This window comes from Podarcis tiliguerta, assembly GCF_965153285.1.
Source record: "Podarcis tiliguerta genome assembly, chromosome: 1".
NCBI classification, from domain to species: Eukaryota; Metazoa; Chordata; class Lepidosauria; order Squamata; family Lacertidae; genus Podarcis; species Podarcis tiliguerta.
In genome coordinates, this window is record NC_139534.1 from 44357736 (window position 1) to 44371491 (window position 13756).

Below are 13756 nucleotides of genomic sequence, written 5' to 3' on the forward strand. Positions count from 1 at the left end.
TGGCATGTTGGAACAGCCATGTTTGTTTTGCCCAGTGGACCTGTAAAGCGGGGCTTGGAAGACAGAAGACTCTGCTGGTATAGACTTACCTCCTATGGCGTCACACCTGGAGGCAATCTCCCATAAAACCAGAGCCATGGAATAAACATCCATTTGTTTGAAGGACTCCAGATCTTCGAGATTCACTCGAGATTCCAAAACTTCAGGAGCCATATATCTGGCAGTGCCCACCTGGCCATAAATTGAGTAGATGTTAGAAGGGGTGGAGGAGAGAAGCTGTGGTGATTCCAAGTTAAAAGGAGGCTGCAATGCATTAGAAGATCTGCAATACAGACTGGACCTTTTGTGCTCCAGAGTTGCTCCACCCCTTTATCTCTAGGTTTTTGTCCAAGTATAGGGTAGCCAGGAAAGTGACCGTAAAATCTTCTCTAAACTTACCAGCCCTTACTGGGATGGGAACCAAGGCCCAAATTAGATGTGACAATAATTAAGAGCTTCTTTCCTGGGTTTTCTGTTTGTTTCATTCAAACCAAAAGGTGCTGTGGGCAGCTGTGAGTTTGAATGGAGGAAAGTACCACTCTACTGTCCAGTGGGCAGCTTTCTGCTCAAATCACTCCTCTCCCTGCTGCTTCTCCACCATGAGGGGAAAGACATTGAGTATTGCAGTGGTGTTAGATTTTGAATGCAAAAAGAGCTTGGGAAGATCTAGTAGCCCCGGCCTTTGATTACAAACTAGCTGCCATAAACAAGATAACCTCTAGAACCCGGAACACAGTAGCTATTTGTCATTCAGCAACAAAGGTGATTCCAAGCCAATTGTGTACCAACAAGCAGGATGCTCTCTTAAATCATAGTTGCATGTTTGTATATGGAACATGCTGAATGCCTGCAGCAAATTCCATAGCAGCGTTGCCTTTTCAGAGCTTTTTCATACTGCCTGCTGTCTGCTATTGTGGGTTATATTTGCCCCACAATATGACCCCCTTCACACATAGAAGGGCCCTCCATCCATGGAAAGGGCAGCAGGCAGCACTTCTGGACCCACCCCCAAGATTTACATGCTGAACAGGCTCTCCAGGGGAAGCTTATGAGCGTCACGCTCTACAGATGCAGTAGGCTTTCATGTGACCTGGATCCCCATTCACGCAGGGTTCTAGATCACATGGAAAACCTATATAGGCAGGCTTCCGCTATGCAAATGTCCATGCTTAACACATGGAAGCTGGGATTGGTAAATCAAATGATGTTTTGGGGTGGGGCCAGTGGCACAGCCCCCACTGCCCCTTGCACAGTGCGCAGAACTCTTTGCATGGCTAGCGCATGAAAGAAGCTAAGATCTTTCTACTTTCCATCAAGCAGAATGGATTGCTCTGCTGGTTTCATTCTACAGCACTCACCTGTCCGCTGTTTGCAAAATCTTCCACACTTAAGGCTGGATCCAGCCTCAGAGCAATCCCAAAATCACAGAGCACACATTCCTGTTCGTTCTTAATGAGGATGTTGGTGCTTTTGATGTCCCGGTGGGCGATGGGGATCTTTGGACTGCCACAGGCAGTGTAGTCGCTGTGCAAGTGAGCCACACCACTCACTAGGGAGCCAGCCATCTTCTGCAAGTCCCTCCAGCTCAGAACATTCCTGGACAAATAATCCTTGAGGTTTCCCTGGCTGTGGTAGGCCGTGATGAGCCAGTATTCTTTCTGGAGTCCAGAGTGCCTCTCCTCTGCTGTGAGGAACTGAAGGATGCTGTCATGCTTGAGGTTGGCATCGCTGAAGATCTGGCTTTCGTTTTTCCAGGAAGCATAGTCCTCGCAGGGGAAAATCTTCACTGCCACCGTCTCGTACTGTCCCGAAGAGGCATGCTTCAGCTTTGCTCTCCAGACTTCTGCAAACTGCCCTTTCCCGACTCGCTCATCTAGCTCGATAGGCAACAGTTCCGTGTTGTGGTTGATGTTGTTGGCGCAGGCTGTGCTCAGGGCGACGCAGTGGTCGATCTTGACAGATAGTATCTCGTCGTAGCTAGTGGCTCTGCTGGGTTCAGGCAGGGGGCGGTGCTGGACTTGTTTCTGGGGCCATTCCTTGGCTCTCCTCCTCTGCCTGTGGGTTCGGCAGAGATAGAACGTCACCGTTATCATGATGGCAACCAGCAGTGGGGGCAACAGGCTGATGGCTGCCACGGGAATTATTTCTTTGCTTTGTAGCATGGAGTATCCTATGGCGAAAGGAAAGCGAAAAATAATATACAGCAAGAACATCTCCGCACAGGCCAGTTAGTCAACATGAACAGCTTTTCTTAGCGAAGAATGAACAAAACTAATAACTTGTGGGGAAGAATCACAGCTCAATCCCCAACTTCTCGAGTTACAGCTGGAAATGTTCCCTGTCTAGAAACCCTGGAGAGATGCTGCCACTCAGTGCAGACAATAGCTAGATGGACCAATGGTCTGACTCAGAATAAGGCAGCTTCCTATGTACCTTCTCCTGTATCCTAGGGCTCAGCATTTCAAGTGCTCACATTTTCTACCATGGGTTTGCTCAGTTGTCTGTTTTCTTTAATATATACAGTGGTACCTTGGGTTACATATGCTTCAGGTTACATATGCTTCAGGTTACAGACTCCGCTAACCCAGAAATATTACCTCGGGTTAAGAACTTTGCTTCAGGATGAGAACAGAAATCGTGCAGCAGCAGCAGGTGGTCCCATTAGCTAAAGTGGTGCTTCAGGTTAAGAACAGTTTCAGGTTAAGAACGGACCTCCAGAACGAATTAAGTACGTAACCAGAGGTACCACTGTAGTGCGATTTTGGAAAAAATAGCCATGCAGTCGTAACACGTGGCAAATGTTATTTTATTATTTGTTTATTATTACATGTATATCCCACCTTTCCTCCTAGGAGCTCAAGATAGTGGATCAGGTCCCCCTCTGCTTTTCATTTTATTCTCAGCAACTATCGGCAGAGCAGCAGCCACTCAAAGATTACAACCAAGTCAGCCGCAGTCATCTGTATCACAGCACTTTACCATGCATTTAGGAAACAGGCAAATTCCCCCCACATTTTACAATTTGGTAAGTTAGTTGTTTTGTTCTCCGACATAGTCAGGAGATCTGATCTGGGAAGAAGCCCCAACTCATTGGGTAAAGCACATGCCGGAGACTTTTGAGATGTGCTGGTAATTAGTAGATGTGTACTGTAGATCTGACGGCGGTATAAGCAGCTTCATGTGCACTCAAGATGACAGAGCCAAATCTTTCTTGCCGACTAAAATGAATAGTCTTTACAAAAACTCAGCTCTTAGATCATAAACCCAAGAGACCAAGGGTGGAAAATGCTGGTAACTCCTTTGCTCCAGGTCTTTTGAAAATATAAATGGCCCTGCTATCAATGATCAGATTAATCTAAGGAAGGAATGCTAAATAAAAGCAGTCCGTCCAGCGGCAGTGTGGGAGCGTGGTCCAGAGGTTCTGACTCCCAAGACTCCTTCTACTCCCTCCCCCCCCCCTTTTAACTCACAGATTTTTTAATTTTATCATGGGGCAGCTAGGTGCAGTGCTGCTGAGACCTCTTAATTTCCCAGAGGCACCTAAATAGGTAAATCTCTTTAGGGGGAAAAACAGAAAGCACCTAGTGGTGGGTGCTTCATAAGAAGCACAAAATGCATCCCTGTGAAAGGAGCCTGTGGAGCTGCCATAGATGCTCCCTCTCCTCCCCAGCCACACTCAGCAAGTAAGAAGCTGTTTCACACTGCAGCCAGGTGGCCCTGGAAGTGCAGCTCTGGTCAGGAAAGAGACCAAGACTGGGCACCACTATCTTTCCTTGTGAAGTGAAGATTATGGAGCAGATTGATTGCTATTAGGCCAGGTCTGTAAGAGCTGGATTATAACCATGCTGAACGCTTGAAGAACAGGCTGGCTAATCTTTGTGGAAAAGATCCTGTTCTGCAGTTCCTAGTGGCTGAAATCACTACTAGGATGGGGATGTTTGTAAACCACACTTGCAACTATGGCACCTTACAGTACTTGCACCTCTGATTCGCAGATGCTGCAGACTGTTGCAGAAGCCTCTTTGCTGCCACCTGCTGGTTGTAATGTGAACCTGCTGCTGCCCCATTAGCTGGGAGTATTTGCAATGAAACAAGCTTTACTGCTGAGTTTACATTGCAACGTTGCTGCATGTTGAGATCCACCTAAGGGATATTCACTGACTGCATCCTTGAATAAACTGTAAGTAAGGTCCATGTGCGTGCATTTGTACACATGCTTAAAGGTGTTGTCGTTTTTTAAAAAATGAAACTCATAGAAGAAAGCATACAAACTAACACAATGAACTAAAATGGGAACAGTTCATTCAGATAGCTAGTAAAAATGGAAACTATTTTAAGTTTGCAAAAAAGAAAGCTACCATTGATGCTAAAGGTTCTTTAAAGTCTGGGGAAAGCATAAATGATTTTGCCTGGCAGCCAAATGAGAGTAATAAGGGTGCTACCTGGGTCTCAGTAGGAAGGTTGGCATCCCAAAGCTGAGGATCTAGATTAAAAGGGCTCTTTTTGGTCACTGCCCACCACACTTCAGATGGTGAGACCAGCTTAAGGAAGGCCTCAGGCAGTGACCTCAGTGGATGGGCAGATTGATATGGGAGAAGATGGCCCATCAGGTATTAGGAAGATAAACCTTGTGGCTTTAAGAGTTAATACTGGCACTTTCAGCTGAACTTGGAAACTGCTGGGAGCCAGGGGAGTTCTTTTCAATACAGGCAAGATGAGATATGATCTCTTCTCCCTGTTGCAAAGAGATAGGTGCAGTTCCTCACTGCTGCTCATGAAATTCAAATAAAAACTTTGAAAGGATTCTTGGCCAAGTATAATACTGAGGAAGAGAAGTTCAAGAGCCATCCCCTAAGCAAAAAGCCTTTGCTGCATGACCTCAGTGGGTGCAGCCTACAGTTCAGATACTGGAAAAAGAAACTCAAAGCACTTGGCTGTTTTACTTGGCAGTTTACAAAAAAATAAAAATCTGCCACAGCTAACTTCTGCTAAGCTGTGAATGTTTCTAAAATAGGCATTGAGTTCAAACCACAGGATCAGCCTCAAATGATATAATTTGAGTTTGTTTTGGAAAGCGCGAAGCCTGGCTATCTCCTGCTTCTCTAATGGATTTACCTGATGGGTATGACTACATCGCTAAAGGCTGTGAAATCCAATGGAAAGCAGAATGGTTTTCAGAGGATTTTCCAGGACTTCTCTTATGTGCAAACCCTGAAGTAATAACTGTGTACATAATTCCCATCAGCTGCTTAAGTATGTTGCCTCCCGGGCTGCAAAGTCATCAGCTTGTAGCAGGGATCATTAAATGAGCCTAAAGAATTATCAGGCAGGCAGTTGTTTTCTATGAAAACAAATGCTGAAATGTAAAGAAAAGGAAAACCATCGCCTCATATTTCTCTGTGCCTCCCACTGCTTTCTCTGCCAGAAATGAATTGGTTCTGGAAGAAAGAAAAAACCCACCTCACGGTCAAATGAAACAAGAAATGTTGAGGGCATCTAAATATTCCTCAATGGATATATTCTGAATCGAGCAATATAATCTCTATTAGGTAGATTTAGAGTTATAATATAGCCTTGGCCACCTTTCTATGGTCCTTGTCTGCTCTCAAAAGGGTGTAGGAGGATAAATGGCATATAATGAATATGGTATGCTACTTGCTGGACCCCAAACAATAATGTGCCACTGCTTTAAATTTTCCAAGGAAGCCAAGAGAATATGAGTTTCTTTGCATACTACTAACTCTAAAGGGCCTGAGGTAAAACTTCACAAACAGTATATCTATAATCAGTGCTTTTTTTCTTAATTTTTTTTTCATTTTGACTCAAGAAAACCACCATTTTATAGTTCAAATCGGGAAAAAGAAATACAGTAAATGGACAAAAGTACAAAGATTCACAAAATGTTTAGGGGTATGTGTACCCCTGCATCCCCTCCAGGAAAAATGCACTGTCTATAACAGGGATCAGCAACCTTTTTCAGCTGTGGGCCAGTCCACCGTCCCTCAGACCATGTGGTGGGCCGGACTATATTGGGGTGGGGTGGGGAATGAACAAATTCCTATGCCTCACAAATAACCTAGAGATGAATTTTAAATAAGAGCACACATTCTACTCATGTAAAAACACCAGGCAGCCCCCACAAATAACCCAGAGATAGTATTTTAAATAAAAGGACACATTCTACTCATGTAAAAACACACTGATTCCTGGACTGTCCGTGGGCCGGATTGAGAAGGCAATTGGGCCGCTTCTGGCCCATGGGGCTTAGGTTGCCTACCCCTGGTCTATAATGAAAAGCAATGATTTTTGTTGCCACCACTGCACTGTCCATTTGACCTTGCCACTGGCTGCCATAAGATGTGATCATAATCAGCAGTGTAACTTATTGATAACTAAAATAATAATTCATTTGAGGGCTGCCCTCACACAATACTGGCAAAACCTGGAAGTGATGACCACTGACGGCCACATGTTGTTAGTATGCTTTTCCTGTCAAACAGTTTTGTTTTATGTTATGTGGACTTGGTCTGTGTTGAAAAAAGAAAGTGGACAATAGCTTTATCCAGTAAATTGGTTGCTCATATATTCCTTGTTGAGAGAGCAGTCACTGGCCCTGTGTGCACATAATGTTAAGCCCAAACCATGGCTAAGCCTGAATGTGTGTTTTTACAGTAAAAATCAAGTCGGTTTCATTCCAGTCCTCCTGCTGTAAGGTAAGGTATGATTTGGCCTAATGTTATGTCCAAACCCATGCTCAAGTTTCTCTCCCTGGACAGATTTAACATGTCAAACCATTGCTTAACTCAAGGTAGCATGGCTGCAGGAGGACTGAGGGAACAGTGAAGTGGCTGTGACTTTTTTCTGTTGCTACCTGAACACTTGCACATTCACTCTTAGCCATGGTCTGGCTTAGTGTTATGTTTGAGCCAGACCAGAGCAAACAGTATCAACTGTGTGCAATGACAGCAACCACAGAATGCTAAATTCCTACATGTTCAACTGAGATTCTATTGCTCTCTTGCTTCTAATTACGGTTTGTTGTCGCTTCTGTTGCTTTTTTACTTGTTTTTCCATGCAATTAAGATGCAACAGTTCTAACCTTGATTTTTATATGTAATATCACATGACATATAAATAAATATTTGCATTAAATGTTGCATTAAAATAAATAGTCTGCCCATCATGCCTGTGGAATTTTCTGGAGCACCATTTATAATTCAGCTATAGATTCTGAAGCTGATAATGTGACTTAAGGGGCGATTTTCTTCCTAAAGCAGGCTACGTAATCATTGCACATTGGATAAACTCAAGTTTCAGTTTCACAGCTCAAAAACTGCATCAAACTTTACCACAGTTTGGTCCAAACTAAGCAGACCCACAATTAGGGCAGGAGGGATGTGGAGAGGCATCTCCCTGCTACATTTTGTTCCTTCCCACACATGACCCAGCCTGGTGTTTTATGTTTTTGCCTGACAGGCAAACTTTCAATGGAATGTTTGGGAGGTGGGGAGCTGTGGTTGGGCCATCTCTGTTTTTAGACTGTATAAGCAGGAAACAGATCCCATTCCTCGCAAAACTAACATCTGATAAGGTCAACACTGAAAGCGATGGCTTAGCTTACAAGTCTAAAATAATACTGGCTTGAACATATGCCTACGGAATCAAACCATCAATCCACCATGGGTCGCCAGTATGCTGCCCTTCCAATGTTATTGGACCGCAATTCCCATCTTCCCTGGCCATCAGCTGCGCTGGCTAAGGCCCACAAGTCTAGCAGCATCTAGAGGTCACCTTGTTGGCTACTACTGGTCTACTTTAATGGTCAGTTACTTTAACTGATCTACTTTGACAGTCAACAAGACCTTAGGCAGAACTCCTTCCCTGCCTTGCAACATAGGCTACTTTCACACTGAGCATTTACTGTGGAATATTTACACTGCATTCTCTCACTTTTTCTGGGGAATCTATAATGTTGTGAACAAAACATCCCCCTCTCATGTTCTGTCCAGCTTCCCTCCCCCCGCCCCACTTCAGAGCTCAGAAAGTGAAGCTTTTTAAAATTCAGTTGAATAGCTGCATCATTTCCCCAGCTGTAAATGGCCAACTGTGTTACTACAGTGGTACCTTGATTCTCTAAATTCAAGAGAATCTGTTCGACTCCCAAAATGGTTCAGAAACCAAGGTGTGGCTTCTGATTGGCTGCAGGAGCTTCCTGCACTCAATCGGAAGCTGCGGAAGTTGCGTTGGACGTCTGGCTTCCGAAAAACGTTCGCAAACAGGAACACTCACTTCCAGGCTTGTGGCGTTCAGATGCTGATTTGTTTGGGAGCCAAGCTGTTCAACTACCAAGGTACCACTGTAATCCGCCAGGTTAGATTGTTCAGTCTAGCCATTTTCTACATTATGCTGGAGTCATTTTTTTCTCCTCTCTGGGAATTGACTCAATCATTTCAACCCAAATAACATTGCCTTTATATCAGTCCTCTCCTCCCCCCTTTCACCCCAATTGCAGCAGGGGCAAGAATGACTGGGAATGAAGATGGGGGAGAAAGGATTTAACACACGCACCCCAACGGCAGAGGCGGATTTAGGGGAGCACAATCAGTTTGCCTACACTGGGTACTACACAGAGAGGGCAACACAGGGGGCATCGCAACAATGACAAACAACAGGGGGGTGGGGTTTTTCTATATGCAAGTACAGCTGCTAGAATAGTGATTGCTGCTAGGTGGAAGTCACAAACTATACCCACAAAGGAGGAATGGATTTGTAAACTAAATGAATATTTTATTTTGGCAAAATTAACTGCTATAATAAAAAATCAGTCAAATCAAAAATTAAAAAAGGAGTGGAAATGTTTTGATGAATATATGGCAAAATATTGCTTTTAAAAAGGTATGCTAATATGCCTAGATTAAAATGTGAAGTACTCGATGGAAGAAAAATCAGTAAGGAAAGATAATAAGAATATATAGATGATTTGAGAAAGTTGTAGAATGCAATGATTATTGTAAATTGTATAATATGGAGGAAATTGAGTGGGGACGGAGGGAAGTGGGAGGAAGGAGAAAGGAATAATATGATAGATTGAGGAAATAGAAATGTAAATGTATGGGGGGATGGGGAGGAAATGGTGTTGGCTTTGGTACATCTGTAGTGTAAAGTATTATGTGAAAACCAATAAAAAAACAACACACAGAATGACAAACAACAGAAGGTGAGAGGTGGGGGTGCCACTGAAATTTTAAAGCCAAAAGTCTGCCACTGCCAACAGTCTGAATAAAAATAATCTCCTCTAAAATGAGGAAAGGTGGACTGAAACCAGTAAGAATACTCACCATTGGTGTGCTTTTCAAAAATGAGTTTGTCATTGCATTCCTGTTCATTCACACAGCCACAGATGTAAAATATCCCCTCCTCATTGTGCTGACGGACCATAACACACTGGGATGTGTTATACTTGGGAACCATGACATTTTCCACGGGAAGCTGCGGATTATGACAAAGAGTACTCACTCTAATGCTCTCGTTGTCTTGTTTCCTGAAATGCATAATTAATTGGAAAAAATTATCACTGTGAAGGTAGAATAGTATAAGCCAACATGTATGTACTTGTTCATAAACAAATAATAAATCAGTCCTGAACATAGTTTCAAGTTACAAGAAGGGAGATTCCAACTAAACATACAGAAAACCTTTCTGACAGTAAGGTAAAGGTAAAAAGGCAGAAGATCCCTGGACGGTTAAGTCCAGTCCAAGGTAATTATGGGGCGTGCATCTCGCATCAGGCCAAGGGAACCGGTGTTTGTCCGCAGACAGCTTTCTAGGTCATGTGGCCAGCATGACTAAACCACTTCTGGTGCAACAGGACACCAGGACAGAAGCCAGAGTGCATGGAAACACCGTTTACCTACTGCCATAGCAGTACCTATTTATCTACTTGCACTGGCATGCTTTCAAACTGCTAGGATGGTAGGAACTGGGACAGAGCAATGGGAGCTCACCCCGTCATGGGGATTTGAACCGCCAACCATCTAATTAGCAAGCCCAAGAGGCTCAGTGGTTTAGTCCACAGCACCACCCACATCCCTCTCTGACAGTAAGAGCTGTTCGACGGTGGAACAGTCTCCCTCGGGAGGCTGCGGACTCTCCTTCCTTGCAGGTTTTTAAGCGGAGGTTGGGTGGCCATCTGCCAGGGATGCTTTAGCTGAGATTCCTGCATTGCAGGGGGTTGGACTAGACGACCCTTGGATCCCTTCCAACTCTATGATTCTATAGATGTACCTTGACACAGTAGCCTACGTAGTGCTTTGTACAAGGGGTGGAATTCACCATTGCCTGTTACAAATGTTCTGCGGCTTGCCAGGTGGAATGATTCCTTCCTCTCCTCGCCCCGCATACTGTTCTAGGGGTTCTCCTGACCATTTTTTTTTTGGGGGGGGAGTCTTGTTGCACAACTGGAGGTCCTTGCACAGGGCTTCTGCTGCTGGGGCTCATTAGGTGAATGCTGCCCAAGGCTGTTAATATTTCCCAATGCCAACTGGAAGTGTATCCAAAAGTTGTCTTTGGGCTTGTCCACACTGGAGCAAAACACAGATTTGCACCTGCCTGCCTGCCTCCCCATTGAAGTAGTGGTGTCCACATGGCAGCCTCCTCATCATAGTGTTGTCTTGAACCCGGAAATGTAAGGTTTTTCCATCCTTGGAAAGTCCAAAATAGACAGGATCAAAACCCCCACATTTAAAGGGGGGGGAGGTACAGGACAACACTTTCATTCCTATCAGATGAACTCCCATATAAATTAAAAATGTCAATTGCTTGTCCCCAGCCATGACTTTGTACTTATTAGAATCCCTAAGATATAATGTGCAGCAATTGGAAAATGTAACTGCTAAGTGTGGATCTTTCCGTAACTATGTTCCTGCACTTTATTTTACATTTAATATGTAAATGTTTTTATTAACAGAGGTGCCAGAACCCACCTGAGAGGTGTCAGAACTGAGTTCTGGTGAGTTACGGCTTTAAAAAAGCCCTGCTTATAATGTATATATTTCCTTTTACCCATATTTTAATATCTGTGCATTTGATTTCACTGACAGTTTTTTCATCTCCCATTAGGGATGTGCTTAATGAGGGTTGGTGCTCTTCGCCTGCTTACCATATAGACACACAGATTTCCTCTGACTTTTCACAATAGGAGCTCAGATCACAGTTGCTGTAGCACTCCTGATCTTTACAGACTGGGTACGTGTTATTACACCATTTACATAAATTGCTCTTCACATTCCGCCCTCCTTTGCCGTCACGTGCTGTGAGTAAAAAGAAATCAAACAAAAGGAACATCTTTAGTTGTTGTATATATGTCTCATCTGCTGATTCTGAGTTCACACATGGGTCATTAATTGACATACAGTACTATGAGATGGTCATCCAGGGGGAGGGAATGCACAGATTTCGCATATTGCAAGCACCATGTGAATGTGTGTGTTTGGTGGAATCTAGACACACACACAAAAACGTTGTAGAAATGCTTTTTTCAAAAACCTTTTGAAAAATAGATTGAATTTGCCATAGCTCACCATCGCCATCTAGTGTCACATTTGTATAATGCACTTGACAACACACTAAAAACGTTTTATTTGCACCTGTATAGCTGAGTCCTCTGTGTGTGTGTGTGTGTGTGTGTGTGTGTGTGTGTGTGTGTGTGCTATATGGATAAGGGGATTCTCTTTCTGAAGCAAACGCTGACCATACTCTGTTTCCCTTTAGGCCTCATTAAAAGTGCACTCATTAATTCTGTGTCTTGCATTCACACATCCACACACTGTCACACCAACATGCAAAACAACTTTCACTAACATGCACAGTCACAAGCTTTCTGGGTGTTTCTGAATACATTTATGTTAATGCATAGGCACATGCTTATAGCAAATTTCATCTTCTCTCAAGGTTGCACTTCTGTTATGGGGATATTGTATCCACTGAGCACTCAAAGGGCAATATACTGCAATGGGTTTTGCTGTAAGGTGCGTTTTTTCCCTTTCCTTTTTTTGGTGAATAGGACTATCACCATGAGTTGTTTTAAGGCAATATGTGCCAGAGTCTTGACAGAGGAGGCTGTTAATAGTCCTGGGTATTCAGGTGATGTGTTTCCATAGAAACTAATTATTAGACAATCCTCCTTGTGTCTTATGAATCGGGCAAAAGCAGACCTCCCCCCCCCCCCGATGATGTAATCTAGATGTCTTGTGTGTGAAGAGAAACAATAGGAAATGCAGTTTGAATCAGAGTATTCGGGGAAATTAAGCCCCTGGTGATTTGATGATCTGGTGATCTGATGTAGACTTTGGCTGTCTTTTGAAGTATTTAAGCTGTGTCTTTACCTATAATCAACCTTCATATCTGTAAATGAACTCACACATTACAAAATGCCATAAGCATGCCACTGACCTCCTTCCAAAGGAAGCAGAACCCAGTAAGTTCTGTACACTCGAAATGGGCTGAGCATAACTCTCTTGTACATATGGTGCTGTGGTCCAGGAATGGCCCATGTGTGATGCTCTCAGAACCGCTCTGACATTACCTTTTCGCATGAACAAGACTAGGAGGGGGTATCAAGCAAGGGCTAAAATGTGATTGGGACACATTTTGACTGATCACACAGAAAAGGCCTTCTCTCCCACAAACATTTGTGTTGACCTATCTGGCACAGCTCTGACAGATGGAGAAGACCAAAAGTAGCAGAATAGCAAATTAAGCAACATGCTTGATTCAAAGATCAAGACAGTACAGAACAAGGGCCTGCCTCCCAAGTCAGTTTCATTGAGGGTCAAGGAAGACACTATTAAACTTAATCTCATCCACAGGTGAAATCCTGTGACCATCAGGGTTCCTAACCCTTGCTACTAGAAGCTTGCAAAGCTCCCCAGTTCTTTGGAATGAGGCAGAGCAATTTCGTTAGATTCAGTACTCAGCAAATTTGTTATAGACGAGAGTCAGTGGATGCTGTTTCAGAAGCTGAAAAGCAGACCTAGATATCTGGTTCTGATTATCATGATGTTCTTCCAAAGAATATTTTATACCAATATTCAGATTTGACCCTTTATTGTTCTCTAGTTTCTGGCAACCAGCAATAAATCTCCCATCCCATTTCCTGATGCATAAAATGAAATTTTGCATTACAAAAGAGACAGTAATCTTATGATTGGTGAATTCTGATGTGTGTGTGTGAGAGAGAGAGAGAGAAAAAAGAGAGAGAGAGACAGACAGACAGACTTTGCAACAACGTTGACTAGTACAATCATTATTGGCTACCACCAAACCCTTATGTCTTCAATTTATTCTTGGAGACCTGATCCTCATATTTAATTAGTTTATAGTTCATTCCAAGTTTTGCTTTCCCAAACTTTTTTTTTTAAAAAAAGTTTTTATTTTGATGCTTTGCATTTGCCTCTGCAACATCTGGAAAGCTTTTTGTAGAAGCTTATTGTTACTTTACTGCCTGTGCAGCTTTATTAAATTATCTGAGTATTAACATTGAAAGCATTCATCTGGGTTTAATTAGGGGTAAGATGAGTGATGTGGCAGTTAAACTACAAGCTAATGGTTCAGGGACACAAAGTTCTAATAGTAGTTTTAGCAAGTTTCTTGCCCTGATTTTCACTAATTAAGAAGCTGGGCTCCTATGCAAAAGCTTGCCTTCCAAAACAGATGGGGG

General features: G+C 43.3%; 1 protein-coding gene across 5 annotated transcripts in view; it reads right to left on the reverse strand.

The window, feature by feature from the left end:
- The window catches only part of LOC310662490 (TGF-beta receptor type-2-like), a 47399-nt gene that overhangs the window by 7771 nt on the left and 25872 nt on the right, over nucleotides 1-13756 (reverse strand). For all 5 annotated transcript variants that reach the window (XR_014504297.1, XM_083409424.1, XM_083409426.1 and 2 more), the window contains exons 2-5: nucleotides 11198-11348; nucleotides 9378-9580; nucleotides 1398-2209; nucleotides 90-231 (exon numbers count right to left, since the gene is read on the reverse strand). Coding sequence is in view for 4 of the 5 variants with exons in the window: in XM_083409424.1 (XP_083265550.1) it covers nucleotides 90-231; nucleotides 1398-2209; nucleotides 9378-9580; nucleotides 11198-11348 (1308 nt within the window). In the remaining variant the exon portion in view is untranslated. The remainder of the gene's footprint in view (nucleotides 1-89; nucleotides 232-1397; nucleotides 2210-9377; nucleotides 9581-11197; nucleotides 11349-13756) is intronic.